Genomic DNA, 21,311 nt, shown 5'->3' on the forward strand with positions numbered 1-21,311 from the left:
TTTTACTGTAAGCTGTACAAATGGTCATGTTTTTGCTTATGGGTTTATGCATGTTTAAGCCCACCAGATCCTATTCCTAATTTGGACAAAGGGTCAGTAAAAGGCATGAGGAAATATTCCCTACTTTTCTTAGAAGCCTAATTTTCCTCCTCACAGTTCTATCCCTAGACTTTCTCTTAGCTTGTATTTTGAAGGGGAAAATGCCCAGCAGTACACAAAGAAACCTTCAGAATCATCTGAGATTGAAATTTCTGAAAGTCTTGCTTCAGTATTTCTACTGATCTCAGTACGCCAGTAATCAAGGGCAAGCACTGAGTGTGAAAGCAATATGTTTTCTTTTAGACTGGCCCATCCCAGGGGGAATCTATAAAAGCATGACTAGTTTGCTTTTTTCTTTTCCCCAACAGAAGAATTCTTAGAACATGCAGTAACATATCAGCAGTTTGTGGACAATCCTGCTATCATTGATGACCCCAACCTTGTGGTTAAGATTGGAAATAAGTAAGTATATTTCCATGGAGTAAGTAAGGAGAAATGATTCTTACTGTTGCAACGAAAGCTCTGCTGTGGTACTTTGTTATGTTAGACCAACATCACTATAGCTGAAAAATAGGTTTTGAACTTCTGTAGCATAGATTCATTTAGAAAGACTCAGCTTTCAAGTGAATTCAAGCTTTTACTTACAGTTCTCCTTGAGGCTGAAGAGGAGCTTCAGATCACCTGCCACAGCTAACTGACACAATCTGAATTTCAAGAAACTAGTATTAAAAACTAATTGCATTCATTCTCAATTGGTAGAGTAAAAATGAAGTAGGATGTGAACTTGCTAAGGCTTGCCTTGATCCAATTTGAATAATTAATATTTCCAGGATTGTGATGTTCTACTTGTAAACCCTCCATATGCAATAAGTTGTGTTTATAAAGCTGAATATTTTTGCTAGTATGCCTCTAGAGAAGCATCGTTCTTTTCGAATTTGTCAGAATTCACCCACTGGGTATGAGACTTCTGTTTCTGGAGGGCTAAAGATATTATTTCATATATTTGTGTTGCTGAGCAGTGCAGTGCTATGGTCTATGCCAGATGCAGTTGTTTGGAGGGTATTTTAACTTTGCAGCCACTTCCAGCTAGCATTTTCTGTTTAGAGTATAAGAGAGATGATGGCTTTGTGTTGCAGTTAGAATTTAAACTACCCTTAGTTATAGAAATTGCTCATATAAATCTGATACTTAGTGCATCCTTATGCAATAGTTTTTAATTGCATATGGGATTGAGTACGTGATGACCTTGTCTCCTCCATCAGAGAGGAAAGTCATTTATTTCTTCTCTGCCATATATCTGATTTTTTTTTTTTTTTTTTTTTTTTTGTAGTAACGTTTACCTGCCTACTGGTGATTTGGAAAGAGAGGACGATACTTCTCTAATCATAATACAGTCTGTAACAGTAGTTGAGCTGTGTTCAGCACATCATAGTAAAAGTTTAACATCCTACAGACTCAGGTTCCTAACATTTGTGTAGTGACTTGATGCAAAACCAGTGAAAGCTGCCTGTTTAAAACAAACAAACAAACAAAAACCAAAAACCAAAAACAAAACCAGAAACGAAGCTCATTTGCTAATGAGGCATTAAGTACCTGTACTAAAGAATCTTCACAGGTTTAACCTACTATATGATAAATACTAAATTGTGTATTGGAACTTTGGGATTACAAAATAAAGCAATTGTCTTTCTTAAATGCTAGGTACTACAACTGGACAACAGCTGGTCCCCTTCTGCTGGCAATGCAGGCATTCCAGAAACCTTTGCCAAAGGTGAGATTGAATATTAAGGTTGGTCAGAGCGGAAGCTCTGATGTTTTGCTATTTATTAAGGCATATCATTAACTAAGGCAGATAAAAGGGGTTGTGTTATAAAGGCGTGTGTTTTCACACTAAACCATTCCCTTAGTCTTACTTATTTAGCTCGTAGTATAAGCTGGATTTGGTCTGTGAATAGTTTTTACTTTCTAAGCTAAGATAATTACAAGTATTTTGAACTTGATCTCTTTATCCTCTCCTGTTTTCCTGCATTAATACAGATTGTAAACTTAAGTTAGATTGACTCACCTTAATGTTTACTGTATCTGAATGCTGATGACCTGCTTCATTTTATCTATGTACAGCATATATTAGCAAATAAAAATTGAAGTCAAGGATTTTGACCTTACTTGAATGCAACTTAAGTACTGGACGGGGAAGGTCTACAGCTTGTTAGTTCTCAATTTCTCAGTTGGTTGGTCATAACCAACCAGTGACAGATAGCTATGACTGTGACAGCTGTATGGTTGTTTATATTAAACACACTGATGTACTTAGTCCGATTACATGTGACCTAGTGCCAGAGAGATGATCAGGACAGAAATACGTGTTACTGTGACTATTTATAAAGGAGTAAGTATCAACATTGGCACTAATTTGTAACCTAGTTGGCCATGGATTTGGCATCCTTTGTAAACTAAACTTTACTTCTGTCCCTTGCAGCTCTTTGTGTATCTTTGTATTTAATCTATGTGAATTCTTTTGCCAAAACTTGAAGTAATACTCTACTACTATGTTCTTTCTGTCGTAGTGCCACATCACCTATAGATACAGACAGACAATATAAAATCATAGAATATTGCTAAAAGGGAGGGATGCATAAGGATCATTGAGTCCAGCTCCTGATTCAATACATTAAACTGATCCTAATAGTCCTAAACATCTGATAAATCAGGCTTGAATTTCAGAGCATCACAGAACTAGATATTTTTGTGTGCTACTGCAAATATTCCAGTTGTCATCAAAGCCGTGATTCATCTCATTAGCACATATTGGTCTCCAGTGGCAATACAGGTAGTTACCCTGAATCCTCCAAGTGCAGGGTAACTACCTTTGTAATTCAATATTTAGATGCCTGATCCAAATGTTTTGTCATTTGCTGAGGAAGAATAAGCAGAAGCAATAGGTATGAAATACTTTTTCCATTAAGGGGAAATAGCAATTCCTTCAATGATTTTATGGTTGCACTATTATTCATATAGGTTATGTGAAATTCACTGTTGTCTTTTCTGTACACTGGTATCTTTCTAGACGATTTTCATAGGGTGAAGAAGCTAATACTTATAGTTGGCACAGTCTGTGTGATTGGAAAGGCTTAGTAGTTCAAACTGTACTGCTGAAATCACAATTACTCGTTTATGCTACCAGTCATTCTACTGGTTTTCTTAATTACTTACAAGAATTTTGATTTGCTGTAATAATGTAACTAAGGTGTAATATTAAGATACTTCATCAAAACAGGCTTTATGAAGTGATTGAAAGCTCGAGCTATTAGTAAAAAAAAAAAAAAAAAAAAACCGACAATCTGCAAAATACACTTAAGTGCTTAACTGTAAGCAAGTACATTATCTAATTAAGAATCAATAGTACATCTGCTTGAGGTTGTCCATGTGTTTGATAACATCTTTAAACTGTAGCCATTGTTCTCAACAACTGTTATTTTCTCAGTAGCTCTATCTGCAGTTTTCGTTTTGTGTCTAAAAAAACTTTAACTTCTTTGCTCAACTTCATTCCTCTGTCACATCTCTTTTTTTTTTTTTTTTTTTTTCTCTTATACTTTAGATAGGATAGTGAAGGAAAACCTGTGGGGAAAAAAAAACTGAGAAAAAGTGTATTTTTGCATAACCTGAACTCAGCCTGCTTTCTTAACTGCTAGCTTTTCTTGGAATCAGTTCTGGATTTTTTCTTTTTTTTTTTTTTTCTTTTCACTAATCAACAATGCAGTTTTATTTTGATATTTCATTTACAGTAGAGGCTGTCACAAAACCTGTGGCTAAGCTATTCTAGGACATACTGAACATTGTAGCCACCTTTATTGTGGTGTTTCCCCTTCTGCTTTTTTTGCTCACTCTCGTGGTTGGATGAATTCAAGTCTTGTTATAAATCTCTCTGATCATAGTTATTGGAAGAAACTTTTTTTTCTACTAGGAATCCAGTATATACAGAATATTGAAATTAGCAAAGGTTTAAAAGAAAAAGTACAAAACTTAACGCTGTCAGTCAAGTTCATAGTATCATGCTAACCTCATTTAAAACTACTAACTTCCTTGATTTTATCCTAGCTTATTATGAGTTATGTACTTCATAGTTATTCATAAATGAAAATGACCATCTTGCATGCTGGTTTTTTTTTTTTTTTTTAACACTATTTTCCATGACAACTCTTTCAGGAAGTGATCTTTTTTACTCATTTGTTTGTTGTGCTTTTTTTAAAATATAATTTGCGCTAAGTAATGTAAAACACAAACAAACAAACCGGTAGCTTCTCCATTCTTGGCATTATACTAATACCTACTTACGCTTTTTTTCCTCCTTTGATTTTTGTCTTTTTCATTTTTTCTTTTAAAAATTCCATAAGTATTCATGTTTAAGTTACTTCAGAGCAGTACTGGATACCATTAGATTTTGCTTTAGTAGAATTTATGGTCCGCAGACAGTATGTTTACTTTTATTCTGTTTATTATCAGTTAAAATTGTGCATTTGCACTCTTTCATTTACATATATCAGGTTGTCCTTTGTTTTGGTTTCTTTTTATGTTACCATCCATTTATCACAGGCCACTGTGGAATCTATAATGAGAGACAAGATGCCCAAAAAAGGTGGAAGATGGTGGTTTTCCTGGAGAGGGAGAAACAGCACTATTAAAGAGGTAAGTTGGAAAGGCCAGCTGCCTTCAAATTCATCCCTCAGAACTTTGCTTCATACCCCCTTTGGCTGAGGATTTGCACGCTAGAAGTTGTTTAAACAGCATCTGAAGTCTGACTTCAGAAAGCCTTTGATCAGACCCTACCTAAAATGTTTGCTTGCAGTATTTTGGTTCTGCTTTTTTTTTTTTTTTTTTTTTTTTTTTTTTCCCTCCATTATATAAATGGGAGACAGTATTATCTAACAAAATTTGTGTCCGGGAACCTAGATTTGAAGAGGTGTGCCACATGTTTTGCCTACCTTTCTACAGTTTTTGCTCACAGCTGAAGAACAGAGATTTTTATGATGAGAGTGCACAGTAAAGTTCAGTAAAACTTAAGGTGGAAAACTTACATTACTTTTAAAGTCATCTTAAATTTCTTTTCTGAATATTAGAAGTTTGTGGTAACAGACTTAAAGCCATGAATGAACATTAAAGCACAGTGAAAAAGGCAAAATTTCGTATGAAATATTGATCTCCTGTCTAGACATGTTTAATCTTTAAAGTTGGCTAATAAAACCACTTCATATTCATTTATACTATTGAAGCATTAGTACTTGGGGGAGATATGTTTTATGGTTGTACCTCAATAGATGAACTCTTAGCTTTGCTTGAAATAACCACTGTACTGGTCTGTGGATATGAGCTTTAGAGACTGAGATTTTAGTTTCTGCAGCTTGAAATAGTTAGAATTTCTTCCTCAGTGGAAGCGTTTGCTTATCTATAAAGCTGTAAATGGACAAGGGGAAGTTTTATTCTTCTTTTTTTCTCATGAGTCATTCACTACTCAAAGATCTTTCTTCTTCTGGGAAGGAATTGATAGAACTTAGCATCAGCTCAGAGTAAAAATAATGTGGAATGTTTTATTGGATTAAAGATTTTAATAATTCAGTGGAAGGTAACTCTATTTTTCCAGATGGTTTTGGTTTTCAAGTGAAATCTGGCTATTTGTGATTAACTGAGTAGTTTGATTCTGGAACTACAAGAGTGCCAGCTATGTGAAATCTGAGTTTTGTATCTGTGCAAAACTAAATCTTAATTCTTCTTCTGAGTTTTATATTTACATTGCTTAATTATTTTGCACAGCCTTTATTCTTTAAGAAATCCATGCAATTTTCCCTCTTTAATCGTGGATAAAGTAAAAGGGAATGCATGGGAAAAAAAAACTGTACTTGTTCTTTGCATGTAACTTTTTTCTTCTTTAATCAGATTTCCATGAATTTGTATACTTTCTTGTATTTTTATAGGAAACAAAGGCAGAACAAGGTATGAGTGGGAGTAGGCTTAAAGGAGAAGACTCTTCACAGATGACCATGGCAAACAGGTACCCAAGAAGTTTGCTCTACCTGAAATGAGCAAGAATTATAATTTAAAAGTGAAATCAAGCTGTTTCTATATTTGAACCAAGAAGTACTGCACAAAGTAAATATTTAATGCAATGAAAAATAAGTACTGTGTGAAGTAAATATTTGATGCAGTGAATTATGAATTGTGTGTAAGTGCAGCTATCAAGGCTATAAGCCATGGCAAGGTTGCAGACCTTGCAAGTGTGCTTTGGCATTTTTAGCTTATGGTTTGGCTGCTAATTCTATGACACATATTCCAGCCCTTTGACCAAAAAAAAAAAAGCAAACAATAATTGAAGCATTACTGCAAAACTATTTACATCTCTCTGGAGCTTTCAAGGCAGCATCGTAGGTTATCCCAGGTTGTTTTCAGTTCGCATGTGCTAAAATCCTGATTTATGGCTTGACACTTTAATTTCTTCCTGCGTATTTTAGGAAGTTCAGGAGCCTAACACTTGCCAGGCTTCTTTTCACATGCAATAGGTAGGAAAGATTCCTTTTTTTTTTTTTTTTTTTTTTTTTTTTTTTTTATTAGTTCTTTTAAGGATTGCAGAAATCTATTCATTCTCATGTTCTGAATTAATCATACTGTATAGCTAGAATCTCTGCCTCATAAAGGCTCTGTATGATGAGTCTTAGTTTTCCCCAGAAACTGCTGAGGGGATGAGATAGCCAGGGGCAGCTCTCCTATCTTGTATCATTGCTGTGCATTCAGTTTGGACTGTAAAGACAGCTCATACGTGTTGTGCTTAGAGCTGAAGAGGGCCATATCATACAGATTTAAATATGCTTTATACTCACTATGTGAAACTCAAAGGTCACCATCGTTGGAAAAAAAATGGAGTAGCTGTAGTTCTTTAAGCAGTTTCATTCCAGGAGAATGGGATGTAGTTCTTGGTTTGTTTGTCTCTGTTCTCTGAGTTTGAGATCTAACAAAGGAATCGAAAAGACTGAGTTCCCTTTTTTGATGAGTAACGTTTAGGTCTGATATCTTTTACATGGTTGTTGAAAGATAGGCTTTAAAGTGGGGTTAGGATTTCAAGCAGACAGAGTTCTGTAGTCAGTGCTCTTTAAGTTTTAACTGATCTTAAAAATCTGTCCTTAAGAATTTATTGCTTACAAACAGAGCACAAGTGGGATGTTGAATAAAGCTTTTGAGATGTGATGTTACAAAGGATAATAAGATGGATTTTATAATGTTATTAGTCATGACATATACCATCTTGATGATAGGTCAAGACTTCCTGACATCAAAGAACGTCCAGCTGTGATGGAAACAGACCCAGTAGCTTTAGTAGTTTCAGAGATTATATTTGCTGGATCTGAAGGGATTGTTATCTTCCCTAAGTGATAGTTTTGTGTATTGTAGAAAAACTTTGCCTCTGTCTAAATGAGCTCAATCAAGCGGGTCTTTTTTGTTTTTACTTTATCCTGAATGAGATAATCCTGCAGATTGTGGAAAAGAATAACCCGATAATTGCTTTCAGAAAAAGGAGTTTTTTGATGATAAAATTGTAATCACTTGGTGTCATATCCCACCCATAATGGAGGGGAGAAGGGATGACCAGATTGCCAAATTCTTTTATTAACTGCTAAGTTAGGGAAAACAAACAAAAAAGCAAAACAAAATACCAGCACAGCAAACTTCTTTTTCGCACTGAGAAATGAGAATTTTCTGTAGTTTCAGTATTTTTTAATATATTAAAGAAACAATGTATATAAAAATGAATACTTACCACTGAGTTTTTTTGAGTCAACATAACATATTAATTGTTATCTGTTAAATTTAAGTGATGAAAACTAGCATATAGACAAGTGAATCACAGAATCATGAGGGTTGGAAGGGACCCCATGGGAATCCAAGTATTAATAATGGGGAACAAGCATGAATGAAAATTCAGCACTCCATTGATATATTTAAAAGCCCTGCTGTGAATGACCTCTTGTGAAACAGGATCAGAGAATCAATAACTTATTTGGTGACTCGCTGTTAATGCATTTTTAATGGATACTGAGATGCATTTACGGACATGATAGCATCATTTTCTGTGTGCACTGTTCCAGAATAAAAGATGAATCTTCTTCGAGCGATGAAGACCCTAGAGCTGCCAAACAAAACCTTGGGTCATTACAAGCCAACTCGAGTCATCTCTCATTATTGTCTGGAATCAGTTACAAAAAAACACTTCGACTAACTTCTGACCAGCTTGTGAGTTGGTTTTACATCTTTGTACTGAAATGTCATTTCTAATGCAACGAGAACAATATTGTTATCCAGACTTGTAAGGTTTAATTATTTCTTTACTTCTTACATTTAATTCCATCTTCTTACAGTAACTTTAAAGCTATCCTTTCCTTTTTCTTCTCAGTATTATACATGAATGTTCCTTCAGCAAGTGCTGGGGTTCAGAGGTTTGGAGCCCATTTAGACAAATACCAAAACTATTTCTGAAGTGTTTTGCATCTGAGTATACTGGGACAACATCCTTTCTGTGTTGTGTAAAGTTTGTGTCAACCCAGAGGTCTCTTTTCTGCCACCACCCTCCCGTTAATAAACAGACAGGCATTCTTATGTAAATACAGTTCTTTGTTAGTAACTTTTGAAAGAGCTACTTGTGCACTCACTATGAAGCCTGACTATTAATTTCTTGTCTTCCTCTGTGACAGAACACGTTCTGACTAATGGTGACAAAACTGTTGCTGCTCTATTTTGCACGTGCCAATTGGATTTTGGAAAAATGGGCTACTTTAGTGAAATATTTTTTGTCATCTTTCCTACAGCCAATTAATTTTCTAAAGGCAACTCATATGAGAAGTACAGCATTCTGCAGCCTATTGCTTACTCCTAAATAGTTTGAAAGGAATTTTGAATTTTTCCCAAGAGATGAATGAAATGTGGCTGTAACTTCCTAAATCAGGCAGAAAACAAGGGTTACACAAATATATATATTTGTAAGCAAGTAATATATGTCTTTTTAAGATACATAAACCTTACAGTAATTAGCAGAAGTCAGCACTACTCTCAGATAGGATTCTTGATGGCACAGTAGATGGGATTCATCAGTTTCCCATCTGCATTCACACCTTCATTTTGCATATTAACTCACTGAACAATTCAGTGGAATATAACTAAGAACACTTAAAGCAAGAAACTCCTACAGGTTTTGTGAAAATGAATGATTGAGCCTACAAAAAGAGATCAAATCAGTAGTCTCATGCCAAATTAATTCCTAAGTGAAAGAGAAGGGCAGCAGGGTTGGAAAGTTAAGGAACTTTGGAAACTGAAGGATAATAGGTGGGTTATTATAGACTAGAAATGTGCCAGTGTGGATCCATAGAACATAAATCCACATAAAAGCACTCTGTCATTTTCACTGTTCATGGCACTACTTGTTACCTGTGCTTCTCTCTCCATATCTATATCTTTATCATGGTATGAGAAACCTTCCATATTCATTATTCCATGTGAACCTTTCAGGATGCTCCTTCATATTGCTTACCATGAATCAGATTTTTTTTTTCATTCTGTTCCATAAATTAATGCTTCATATTCAAAATATGTGACGAATCTCTTCTGACCTTACTTAGAAAATGGCTCTGCTGAAAGCAGTAAGGTTGTGTCCAAAGCAACAGCCATCTGTAGCTTTCTGTTCTGCATGATGTCTGTTTCACATGCTCAAATTGTTGATAATTCTGCTGATAATGTCTTGCAGAAAAGCTTAAAGCTGAAGAATGGTCCCAATGATGTGACCTTTAGTGTTACAACACAATATCAAGGTACTTGCCGCTGTGAAGGCACCATTTACCTATGGAATTGGGATGACAAGGTTATAATTTCTGACATAGATGGAACCATTACACGGTGAGTTCATGAAAAGGGGCCTATTTATTTGCCTCTGTCCATTGGACTGAAAACCAGGGAATTTTGAGGAAAGGAATTGTATTTCAGTATTTTGTGGAGTCTGTTTTTTCTCTGCTTCAGTTTTGTTTGTTTTCAAACACTGCAAGATTCACTGGCTAGAATCATTATTTCATAAAGAAACATGCCATAAGCACTCACTTTTCAGTGTTTCCCTTTTTGGTGTTTTGTGATAGCATTTATAGCAGTGTTGCGGGGCGTTCAGCAGAATCATAGGCTTCTTGTTCTATCAGACTTATGAGGTACAATAGATGCAAAAAAATACCCAGACAAACAAACAAACAATGAACAAAAGGATTTTCAAAACTGATCTGGGCTAAATTAAAATATTTGATTTGAACAGACGCTTGAACTTTTTTTTTCCATTGCAATTAATCAGTTGAAGGGCAAACTGTTTTTTGGTTGCCAACATGAATTAATTCCTCTGCCTTTTCTATTTTCTTAAGTTTCAGCAGAGTAAATGAGACTTACTCTTCTCTTTGTCTGGACAGTAATTGAATTCTTTCACCTTAACAATACTACTGTGAATCCTAATCCATTGCCAAATCTTTTCTCTGTAAGATTCAAGATAATTAGAATGGTTGGATTTCTTGCTGTGTATCCTTACAACGATTGATCTAGTGAGGTGCTCAGTTCTTTGTACTTTTAAATATTACTGTATTGTAAATAATTTTCTTTTATGTAGAGTGGGAAATATGTTGAAACTAGTATAACTGTATATGACCAACTGACAGCTTGGTTATTTGAAGAGGTTAGAACGTTATCGCGTGCTTGGAGGTTTACAATCTTACCTACCTTATAGTTAGACTTGGTTTATTTAGGAAATGTAAACCTCAAAAAGTATACTTAATACTAACTGGTCTACTCCATAGGTCTAACTGGTAGTTTGTATGCTGTAACTTCCTCCTTAACTTATGGCTCACTAGCTTATCTGAGAAAACAGGTCTTGGAGCACTAGGCTGATTAAAACAGCATAGATGTGTCAAGACTATCTTGAAAGAAAAGGGAATAATCTCGCCCTCTTCTGATTGTAATCAGTACTTTGTAGAAAATCTAATTTTCTTGTGCAGCTAGGTAATTTAATTAGGGGAATTTATATTAGTCTCATCTGTTATTAGTTAAAAGCAGTAAGTTTGTTTTTTGTTTTGTTCTTCATTTCAAATACATTGTTTTTCTTTTATTCAGGTCAGATACTTTAGGTCATATTTTACCTACTCTTGGCAAAGATTGGACGCACCAAGGGATTGCAAAGTTGTACCATAAAGTGAGCCAGTGAGTATTCAGTAAATCTGTTCATATATCTGTGATTTGTGTGTGTTTATTCTTTTGCATGTGAAAGTTGAAATCTTTATAGACTGTTACGCTTACAGGTTAAGAGAAATCTCATCACTATCTCTTTGCTTACACAGTGTAACTATCTGCTGTCTGATAGCCAGACCAATACCTGCTTTGTGATACCAGGAACAGAAGTCTCCTGTCAGTTAATGAGTAGCAATTATTCTCTTAATCATCTCAAACAGATACAGTTCAGTTTAGAAAAAATATAGTAATCTAAATGAGTTGTATAGCTTCAATAAGTGGAAGCTTTTGCAACCTGGGAGTTGCAACCTTACTTTCCTGTCTATCCTTGAGGATAGACGTTGCAAAACATCTAAGGATTGTTTAGCTGAGGGTGGTCATTGCAGGTGGATTTCTTGCCAAAGCTTACTTGCCTGGAAGTTAGGTGTCTAATCTAAACTAATTGCTTAGTTCTTTTTCTTTTGAAGAGATTAGTAGAGAGACATGAGTTTCTTTATCTGCTGTGCATGGATGAGGTCTAAAATACCTGAAATGAGTCAATTCAGGAGAATTTCTGCTGTTTCTAGCAAGCAGAAAGGAAGTTGAGAGAACAAGTGTGGGCTCCAGCTGTCTAAATATTAAATTTCTATACCATAGTATCTATCTTGAGTAGGAATGGACCATTTAAGGTTCTCATTGTGTTTATATACAGTGATGGTGGTCTTTGTTACTGATTGTTATACAATTTATTTCATTTCTTACCTATTGTCAACGGTTTATGGGCTGGTCCGGCCCAGTTCCGTGACCAGCAGGGCGGAGGGATCTGCGGATCCGCGCCTCTGGGAAAGGGGAAGCAGGGGACCCCAAAATACTTGAAAACAACAGCACTAATCTGAGGTGGAACAAATGATTTTACTAAATATAGTATTAGTAAAATACAATGAGGGAGAGAGAGAGAATCTGTTTGAATTGTATAGACCTCACCACAATGCTGGGGTGAGAAGTGCAGTCCAGTTGAGTGACTGAAGTACAGACGGCAAAGTGCAGATGGCGAAGCGCAGGCAGCGAAGCGCAGATAGCGAAGCGCAGACAGCGAAGCGCAGGCGAAGAAGAAGGATCAGGTGACCTTGCATGGAGTTATATCCCCTTGCTGACCGCAAAGCCTCCTGGGGAAATGTAGTTCTTCTCCGTTGGACGAACATTCGGCAGATATCAAACCCCACCCCCAGTGCATTACATGATGTTATGGTGTGGAATACTGATGACCAAAAATCATAAAACAGAATCACAGAATCACAGAATCACCCGGGTTGGAAGGGACCTCAAGGATCATGTAGTTCCAACCCCCCTGCCTAGCAGGGCCACCAAACATACACATTTAGATCAGGTTGCCCAGGACCCCGTCCAACCTGGCCTTGAACACGTCCATGGACGGGGCATCCACAACCTCCCTGGGCAGCCCGTTCCAGGGCCTAACCACTCTCCTCGTAAAGAACTTCCCCCTAACATCCAACCTAAATCTTCCCTCCTTCAACTTGGATCCATTTCCCCTAGTCCTGCTATTGTCAGCCCTTATGAAGAGTTTACTCCCCTCCTGGGTGTAGGTTCCCTTCAGGTATTGATAGGCTGCAATGAGGTCGCCCCGCAGCCTTCTCTTCTCCAGGCTGAACAAGCCCAACTCCCTCAGCCTGTCCTCATAGGGGAGGTGCTCTAGCCCCCTGATCATCTTAGTCGCCCTCCTCTGGACCCTTTCCAAAATCTCCATGTCTTTCTTGTACTGAGGGCTCCACACCTGGACACAGTACTCCAGATGGGGCCTCACAAGAGCCGAGTAGAGAGGGACAATCACTTCCCTGTCCCTGCTGACCACCCCTCTCCTGATGGAGCCCAGGATCCCATTTGCCTTTCGAGCTGCCAGAGCGCACTGCTGGCTCATGTTGAGTCTCTCGTCCATCAGGACCCCCAGGTCCTTCTCTGCCGAGCTGCTCTCAAGGACCACTCCTCCCAGCTTGTACGGGTGCCTGGGGTTCTTCCGGCCCAAATGCAAAACCTTGCACTTTGCCGTGTTGAACCTCATTAGGTTCACCCGAGCCCAGCTTTCCAGCCTGTCGAGGTCCCTCTGAATGGCATCCCTTCCTTCCACCGTATCAACCGCACCACTCAGCTTGGTGTCGTCAGCATAAAACCATGACACCTATATGAATATTTGCTGTTAATTTAAGTGGCAAATTTACAAATGTTAAAATATTTTAAAGGCTTTGAAAGTTATTGAGATACATGTTGCACAGGGCCTGAGGAACTAGAAAAACTTGATGTTTCCTCTGAGTGTGAATGGGAGAATTGTTCTGAGAGAATAGTGAGCTTTGTCAGTAGTAGTTGAGGGGAAAAAAGGAAGCTAGGAGAAAAGTTAATCGATATCTGAATGGGATCAGATGAAGTGTCAGAAGCTGTATTCTGATATTCATATATCCAGATTTTTAGCATCAACAAGTTTTAGTGGTTGTTTTCTGTTCATGTTGAACAGACACTGGGGAAAAAAGAATGTATTTTCTTAGATCACATTCAGCTGCTCTTGTATATTGAGCTTACCACAGCTGTTTGAAGAGCCTCTGGAACATATCTTAACTGTTGCTTTATAATCTGACTAGTTCTGTGCACTGTGGTTATGTTAGGACTTGTTTATTGCTTTTTATTTTACGTAAATGATAAATAATAAACCATGGTTGGTGGAATCTAAATTATACCAGAGACACTGGTCCATCCTCTAGATCTTGTAAAGACATACAAGATAAGAGGAAAAAACAGGACAGCATGTGAATTCAGATACTGGAACACTGTTTAGTTCCTGTGTGTGGCCTCTGCATTGTCTTTGGTGAAAATGTTAATTTCTTTTTAATTGCGGTAGTTATTTCTGTGCCTGTCAGTACTTAGGGCTCTGCTGATCGAAAACACAAAAATGGGAAAATAGATTTGAGTCATGTCATTTTTAAAATTACTGAGTTAATTATGTAGCAGCTAGACGTTACAGCTGAATGCTACAAAAATATAGAATAGCTATGTTTAATAGCCTGCGTGTGCTGAATACGCATTTGTTTATTTCACATTCCCTTGTAGGACTTGCAAAAGGAAATTCTATGAAGTTGAACTAATGCCTTTCGACTCTGTTCTGTTCTGACAGAACCTGTAACATCTGCTGAAACTTTTGTTTCAGTGTCAGTACAAAGATTACTTCTCATACAATGTTTTGCAGTTTTACTTTGCTCAGAGTTGAAAGGAGCATGTTGCTGCTGCACGTAGACCAGGTTTCCCCACCCAGAGGCTCAGAAGGCTGGACTATGTCGTTGTTAATACAGAGAAGGTTAATCTGCCATTGTCTGTTTTATGCCAAGTGCTTCCTCTTAGCAGATATTGTTTTAGCTAATTCAAATGTCTGTGATTTAAGTATGCAAGGGTAAGTAGAAAGTCATGCGAAGTTATGAGAAGACGAGATAAGCCCCTTGTAAGTGTAAATCATTAACTGTAGTGGAACCAGGCAGATTTTTATTGTCCAGCATTGTAACATAAATGTTGTTCCTTTTAAATATAGCTGTTAACCACTGTGATTGATTCATGTGAGAACAAACTCACAACATTATTTATTTCAAAACGCCTGCTTTGTTTTTTAATAGCATTATCATCTTTTGTTCCTGTTTACAGAAATGGATATAAATTTTTGTATTGCTCAGCACGTGCTATTGGGATGGCAGACATGACCAGAGGATACTTGCACTGGGTCAATGAACGTGGAACTGTGCTGCCACAGGGGCCAGTGTTGCTGAGTCCGAGCAGCTTATTCTCAGCTTTGCACAGGTACTGCAGTATCACTTTTGTGTAGAAAGAAATTTGGAGGTTGGTGAAAGCTGAATTGTCAGCATTTTAATGGGACCTACTGAAATGATTCATAATCGTTTTACTTGCATAGTGGTCCAAAGTTGAATTTAAAAGAAATTATGCTGAAGAAAAGACCACAATAAAATAGATAAGCATATTGCTTAGTTTCTGTCTTAAACACACCCCAACATATGTCTGCAATCACTGTTTAGGTAGAAATATTGCCTGTTTTTTTTTTTTTGTTGTTGTTGTTGTTGTTTCTGTGTGTGTGTGGATGATAAATATTTATTTCTTGGGGGCTACAAAGAAGTTCACCTGTAAATAAAATGAACTCTTTATAGTCCTGACTATATTGTGCTTTTCTACCTGGGCAATAATGTTTTTTGTAGGTGGTGTTGTGTAACAAATCATAACAGCACAGATATGAATATTGTACCTTTTTCCTAATTCAGCAAAGTATGTCAAGTGATTACTGAAAATATTTTAGGCTGTAAAAATGCTGCTGTGACAGGATTTCATTAGAATTTTTAATGGAAAGTTGTTCAGATGTTCTCCTGATTGAATGACATGCTACAGGCTGTCTTACCAGTCATGTTCTAAATATAAGACAGCGTGGAGGTACGCAGTGTTCTTAGACTGATTAAATGATAGTCATGGTAAAAGGAGAGCTGCTGTCATCTTACGTTCTTATATCTAGAAATATATTTCAGTTGATACTCTTTCGGGTATCATCTTTAGACTAAAAAATGCCCATTTATCTCTCAGCTTCTTTGGTGTGTGGGCAACATGTGACTAAATTGTTACCTGTGGATTTATTCACTGTTTTAAGGGAAAGATGGTTTTATTCCTCCTTTGCACATGCTCATACTTTAATTTATATGTGAAACTACTCTTCCAAAGGGCTGTAATATTCCTGTGAAGTGTCCGTGCTACTTGCATTTTCATTGGCATATATGATACTAGGATGTAGGATTCTGAGCATCTGCAGTACTTTTGTGTCATGCTGGTGTCTTTCTCTGTTGTGGGAACTCCAGACTTCGCCACCTGTTCAGCATCCTTGCCAAGAGAAGCTGTTATGAAAGGGCTTTTACCCAGAGATGAGGCAGCTCCTCTGTTCATTAATGAATTCTGTATTCTGTAAGAAGCAACTGAAAAGAAATGGAAGATTTCTTTATTACTTCTGCTAGTTAGCAGTGATGGATGACCCTAACTGTAGAAGCACCTTAACAGTCTGAGGTCCTTTTAGCACATATGTTAATTACAATCCTTTAATTTTTTAAAAAAATTGTGATTAAAAAACCATACATAGTGGTGGCTAATATAATGTATGTGAATCATATTGCAGTTCTCAGGAAGCAGTTTACTTAATTTATGCTTAAGCTTCAGTAGAAGTCCTCTTGTTTTGGAGGATTTATTTACTGTGGCCATCACATAAGCTTAGGAATGATATTTTTGTCTTGGTGGCCATTGTGACTTCCAAATGAAGATTTATTGGAGAAAAAGTTTTGCAGAAGTCCTGAGTAAAGGGGGGGGGGGTGAGGGGGAGGAACGGGAAGAAGATGGAATAAAGTTAAACTGGTTTATGCTGTATTTAGTGTGTACTTATTCATTTGGTGCTTCCCTCACTTTTTTCTTCTATGTCATTTCAGGGAAGTGATAGAGAAAAAGCCAGAAAAATTCAAAGTTCAATGTTTGACAGACATAAAAAACTTGTTTTATCCCAACACAGAACCCTTTTATGCTGCTTTTGGAAACAGACCCGCTGTGAGTAATAGCTGAAATTATTTTATTGCAGAGAACAGAAATGTTGCTGTTATTTCATAATTCTGTTGCATTAAAAATGAAAAGCTTTAAATGGAACTAGAGAATATTTTATTAGGCCTTGTACAAAGGATAAAAAAAAAGTTCTTCCTCCAAAATATCACAGTATAGCAGAGGTGGAAGAGCAGCAAACAAACTACATTATATCTACATAACTTAGCATAACACTAAGTACTGATTTAAACCCTAACTATGTAATAAATAAATCCTTAAGCATTTGTGAAAATACTGGTACCACTTCACTGCAGCTGATACAGTACCAGTGAGTTACCTGTGGACAAACACCAAATCCTTTTATATGAGCATCAGTGAGACTTAGACTTCAAAACACAATATTTAGAAGGATTTGGATGTCCCATTTGATCAAGCATTCTGCTTTGTGGAGAGACCAATGTGCTTCTTGACACAGAGAAAGGAAGTCAGGTTTCTCACACATTTGAAGAGTAAAATTGTGCTGTATGCTTTTCTTACTCCTGTCCTGGCCCAAAGGATGCTTACATGTATCCGCAGAAGGCAGCAGCCTTAGGGATGGTGCTGAGACTTCATATAAGCTAAGCAAAACTGGGACAGAGGCACCTTGACATGTGATCATCCTTTCTTTTATACTGAAACCATGATCTGAAAAATGGTTTTGGCTCAGGAAATAGCACTCTTTAAGTTTTTACAGTGTCAGTGGGCACCTGAGTTAAGCAGATGGAACTGTTATTTGTGCCCATGAGCCCTGCAGAGCATTTGCTACTTCCTCCAGCAGTGTATTGGTGAGTGGTATTTTCAGTGGAAACTAATGTGTAGTATAGGGCAGCCTGTAACATGGCCTTGAGAGAACGGTCCTTGACCCTTTCTGTTCCCTGTTATAACTAACCAGTTGGCTCCTTCCTCCTTTAGTTGCTGGAGAGAAATGGAATGCTTCTTGAGGGTGATTCAGGTGCTCTCCACTGACTTTACTAGATCTAAAAGCTCTAGTTAAACTTGAGGAGCATGGAATAGATTTCAGCCTTAGCTATTCAGCCTGCAAGACCTCAAATGCGTCTACTAGTGAAAACATTGATAGCTCGAGGAAATTACCAGCATAAATATGGACACCAGCCATAGTCAGTGTGAATGAGAACATTTAGAGACTGAGCATTTTAGATGCTTAGATGTTTGGATGAAGGTGCCTGGCAAGATATTTTGGCACTGAAGCCATGCACGTTTTAGCTACATTTGAGAGAGTTCAGCATGCCTTTCTGCTGGAATTCATTCTTACAGTTAAATCACATTTTTCCTAGGGTTGCTGGTATTTATGAGCAGTAACATTTTTTTTTTTTCAGCTTCATCTTCTAACGAGTTACATAATTCAAAAGTATTGTCAGTGAGGATAGGAAGGGGGTCCCCGTTGACTGACCAGTGTTTTATCTGTTTGTTCCATCAAACACGGTTTAGTTTCCCCTATCAAGGTAACTTTAGCCGTATGGTTTCAAAATTAATATTTTGTCTACTTTGTGGCTTCGTATTATAGATGAACCTCAGAGTAAAACAAAATCATTATTTTCGTGCATGCATCAATAACAACTTCAAGTAAAGCAGAAAATCAGAGTTTCTAAAGAGATTACTGATATCTCTTTGATTGCTGTTTCAGATGTTAAATACAATTAGGCTAGTTGCTTTGTGAACATCAGGATCATAACTTTCTCAATTTCCTACTTTTGCCACTTTTTTGTTCTTTCCCCAAATAAACTCAGTGAGATTTCAGTACTTGCAAGCGTTACAGGTGCACATAGCATACTGCATGGTATAGAAATTAAAATTGTTTGCATCTCTTCATTAAACTTCCAATCTTTCACCATCTGAACGTTAAAACTATATCCATGGCAACTAGGCCTGATCTTTTTAATCTTAATTTTGTCAGTGGTTTTGGGTTTTTTTTTTTTTTTGGTGTTTTTTTTTTTTTTTTTTTTTTTTTTTGGTTTTTAGATCAGAACTTTTTCATGCTTGCTGTAATAATTTGAATTTCTTAGAAGATATTCTTAACCCTTACTTCTGATTGCTCTCTATAGCATAGAATCATAGAATGGTTTGGGTTGGAAGGGACCTTTAAGATCACCTAGGTTCCAACCCCTTGCTACAGGCAGGGACACCTCCCACCAGGCCAGGTTGCTCACAGCCCCGTCCAGCCTGGCCTTGGATGCTTCCAGGGAGGGGGCATTCGCAACTTCTCCAGGCAACCTGTTTCAGTGCCTCACTACCTTCACAATAAAGAATTTCTTCCCAGTATCTAGTCTAAATCTCCCTCTCCCAGTTTAATTGATTCCCACAGTTGTATCTGTATTACCTCCTGGGAATCAGAACTGCAGTTATAGTGTTTATACCTTGCTTTCCCTTTCTCTGATACAAAGTCAATTTATGGATATTGCACCAAGCACAAGAACTGGGAGATGTTTCCAGGGGTTTAAATAAACAGTTGTTACAACTTTCTTTTATGACCTTGTCCTTACAAACTAATCACTATTTTATGTCAGTTATGTTTTAGCATTGTTGCGAGATATTCAGTACAACACACTTGGGGAATGAAATATTCTCTGAAAGAAAAATGGAAGTGCAAATATTTTTTTACCTCCAAATAACATTAGGTTTTTATTGAATGTTATTTTTGTGTCAAGGGAATTAACTGAGAAACAACATGATTTTGATCAATAGTTTAAATTAAAGTGGCAAACTCCATACTTCACTGCAAATTGTCTGTTTCATGAGCTCATCATTACGCTGAGTTCAAGTTTGCAAACTTTTAGAGAATTTCAGATCCACAGTTGATAGATACAGTAACAATACTATGCAGATATATTCTATGTAATATATTTCAGGATGAACGCTACTATACAGAGACAGAATCATAATCCTTTTTAATTTTGCCTTCTATTTAGGATGTTTACTCATACAAACAAGTGGGTGTTTCTTTAAACCGAATATTTACAGTCAACCCCAAAGGAGAACTTATACAAGAACATGCAAAGACAAACATCTCATCGTAAGTAATCTAATCCCTACACTTTATAGTCTAAATTAATTTCCTTTTATAACCTATGACTCAACTTGCCCGAAGATGGATTTAATTTTAGTAATGAAAAAATATTTAGGATGTGCCAAACAAAATATTAAGTAAAATAAAGTGCAGACTTTCCACACTTTTCTGGTTAAACTGATACAGAAATTGTTTCACATTTAGTGTAACATATTCTATCTAGTCTACTCCTGAAAAGGAATAACAAGTGTACAATTTAATCTGCATAGAAGATATATTAACCAGTTTTGTGAAGCCATCTGCCTTTTTGTGACCTTGTCAAAATTTCCTTTTCCTGAAACTTCTGTGTAGAAGAGCTAGGGAAAAAAGTGAAGGAAATACTGAAAGCTTCCATCAAGATGCTTAGGCATCTCAGTTGAAAAGAAAAGGCCTTGTGTAAAGTTGAGACTGCACTTAATGGACGGGGAACCAAAGTGAGCAGATATGTGTATGACCAGTTGAGTAGGGAGCTGTTTGAGCCAAGCTGGACAGCAATGAAGAAACAGCATGTGGGGCCTGAATATCTTGACAGGTGATCTGGGCTGAAAATGGCACCTTGTTCTTTCTAGAAAAGCATTCATTCAAAGCAAAGGTGGATTCTGTATCTGAACTGTGAATCCTGTTTGGAAGCTAGACACCAAAATTAAACTCAATTTATTCATTTAAGGAGTATAACCTGTTCATATAGATACAGCCGTGTCTTGACTGCGGACTTAAATAAATCAAACTACTATGATCTGAGATGGCTTGGTATTGCATTTATTTATTTAATTGTTTTTCAGCTATGTCAGACTGTGTGAAGTAGTAGACCATATTTTCCCTTTGCTGAAAAGAAGCCATTCTTCAGATTTCCCTTGTTCCGATACCTACAGTCAGTTTACCTACTGGAGGGAACCTCTGCCACCTTTTGAAACTCAGGATGTACATCCAGACTCATCTTAACTGCATCTCCATACTGTCAGCCTCAGAGCAAAGAAAGCGCTAGCTCACGGTGCAAGAACATCATTTGGCTTTTACTGTTGACAGTTCAGCTGGAATCTGTGATGTTGTTTTCATTTGCTGTAAGCAAACTTAGAAATGCTTCCTTATACTTAGTCACACTTCCAGATGACAAGAGTGAGCTGTACCAGGAATGGGAGTTACATTCCTCACTCTTCACTCAGCAACTCAAATCATGCCGTGCAGTTTCTTTCATTACTTAAATAAAAGTGCAGTGATGATAGAGTTGCGGTTAGATCTGTCATAAGATCATTAAGTGGTTCTGTATCCTTTGTGTATC

At 37.0% G+C, this 21,311-nt stretch overlaps 1 protein-coding gene across 1 annotated transcript in view; it reads left to right on the forward strand.

The window, feature by feature from the left end:
• Nucleotides 1–20,974, forward strand: part of LPIN1 (lipin 1) — a gene marked incomplete at both ends in the record, with an annotated part of 73,151 nt that extends 52,177 nt beyond the window's left edge. Inside the window, 12 exons of the mRNA XM_079550790.1 lie at nucleotides 408–501; nucleotides 1,741–1,810; nucleotides 4,633–4,725; nucleotides 6,009–6,085; nucleotides 6,543–6,590; nucleotides 8,172–8,316; nucleotides 9,821–9,969; nucleotides 11,212–11,298; nucleotides 15,001–15,153; nucleotides 16,824–16,938; nucleotides 19,896–19,999; nucleotides 20,815–20,974. Coding sequence (XP_079406916.1) covers nucleotides 408–501; nucleotides 1,741–1,810; nucleotides 4,633–4,725; nucleotides 6,009–6,085; nucleotides 6,543–6,590; nucleotides 8,172–8,316; nucleotides 9,821–9,969; nucleotides 11,212–11,298; nucleotides 15,001–15,153; nucleotides 16,824–16,938; nucleotides 19,896–19,999; nucleotides 20,815–20,974 — 1,295 coding nt within the window. The remainder of the gene's footprint in view (nucleotides 1–407; nucleotides 502–1,740; nucleotides 1,811–4,632; nucleotides 4,726–6,008; nucleotides 6,086–6,542; nucleotides 6,591–8,171; nucleotides 8,317–9,820; nucleotides 9,970–11,211; nucleotides 11,299–15,000; nucleotides 15,154–16,823; nucleotides 16,939–19,895; nucleotides 20,000–20,814) is intronic.
• Nucleotides 20,975–21,311: the final 337 nt, after the last annotated feature.

Source organism: Tetrao urogallus (assembly GCF_951394365.1).
Source record: "Tetrao urogallus genome assembly, chromosome: 2".
In the NCBI taxonomy this organism is placed as follows: domain Eukaryota; kingdom Metazoa; phylum Chordata; class Aves; order Galliformes; family Phasianidae; genus Tetrao; species Tetrao urogallus.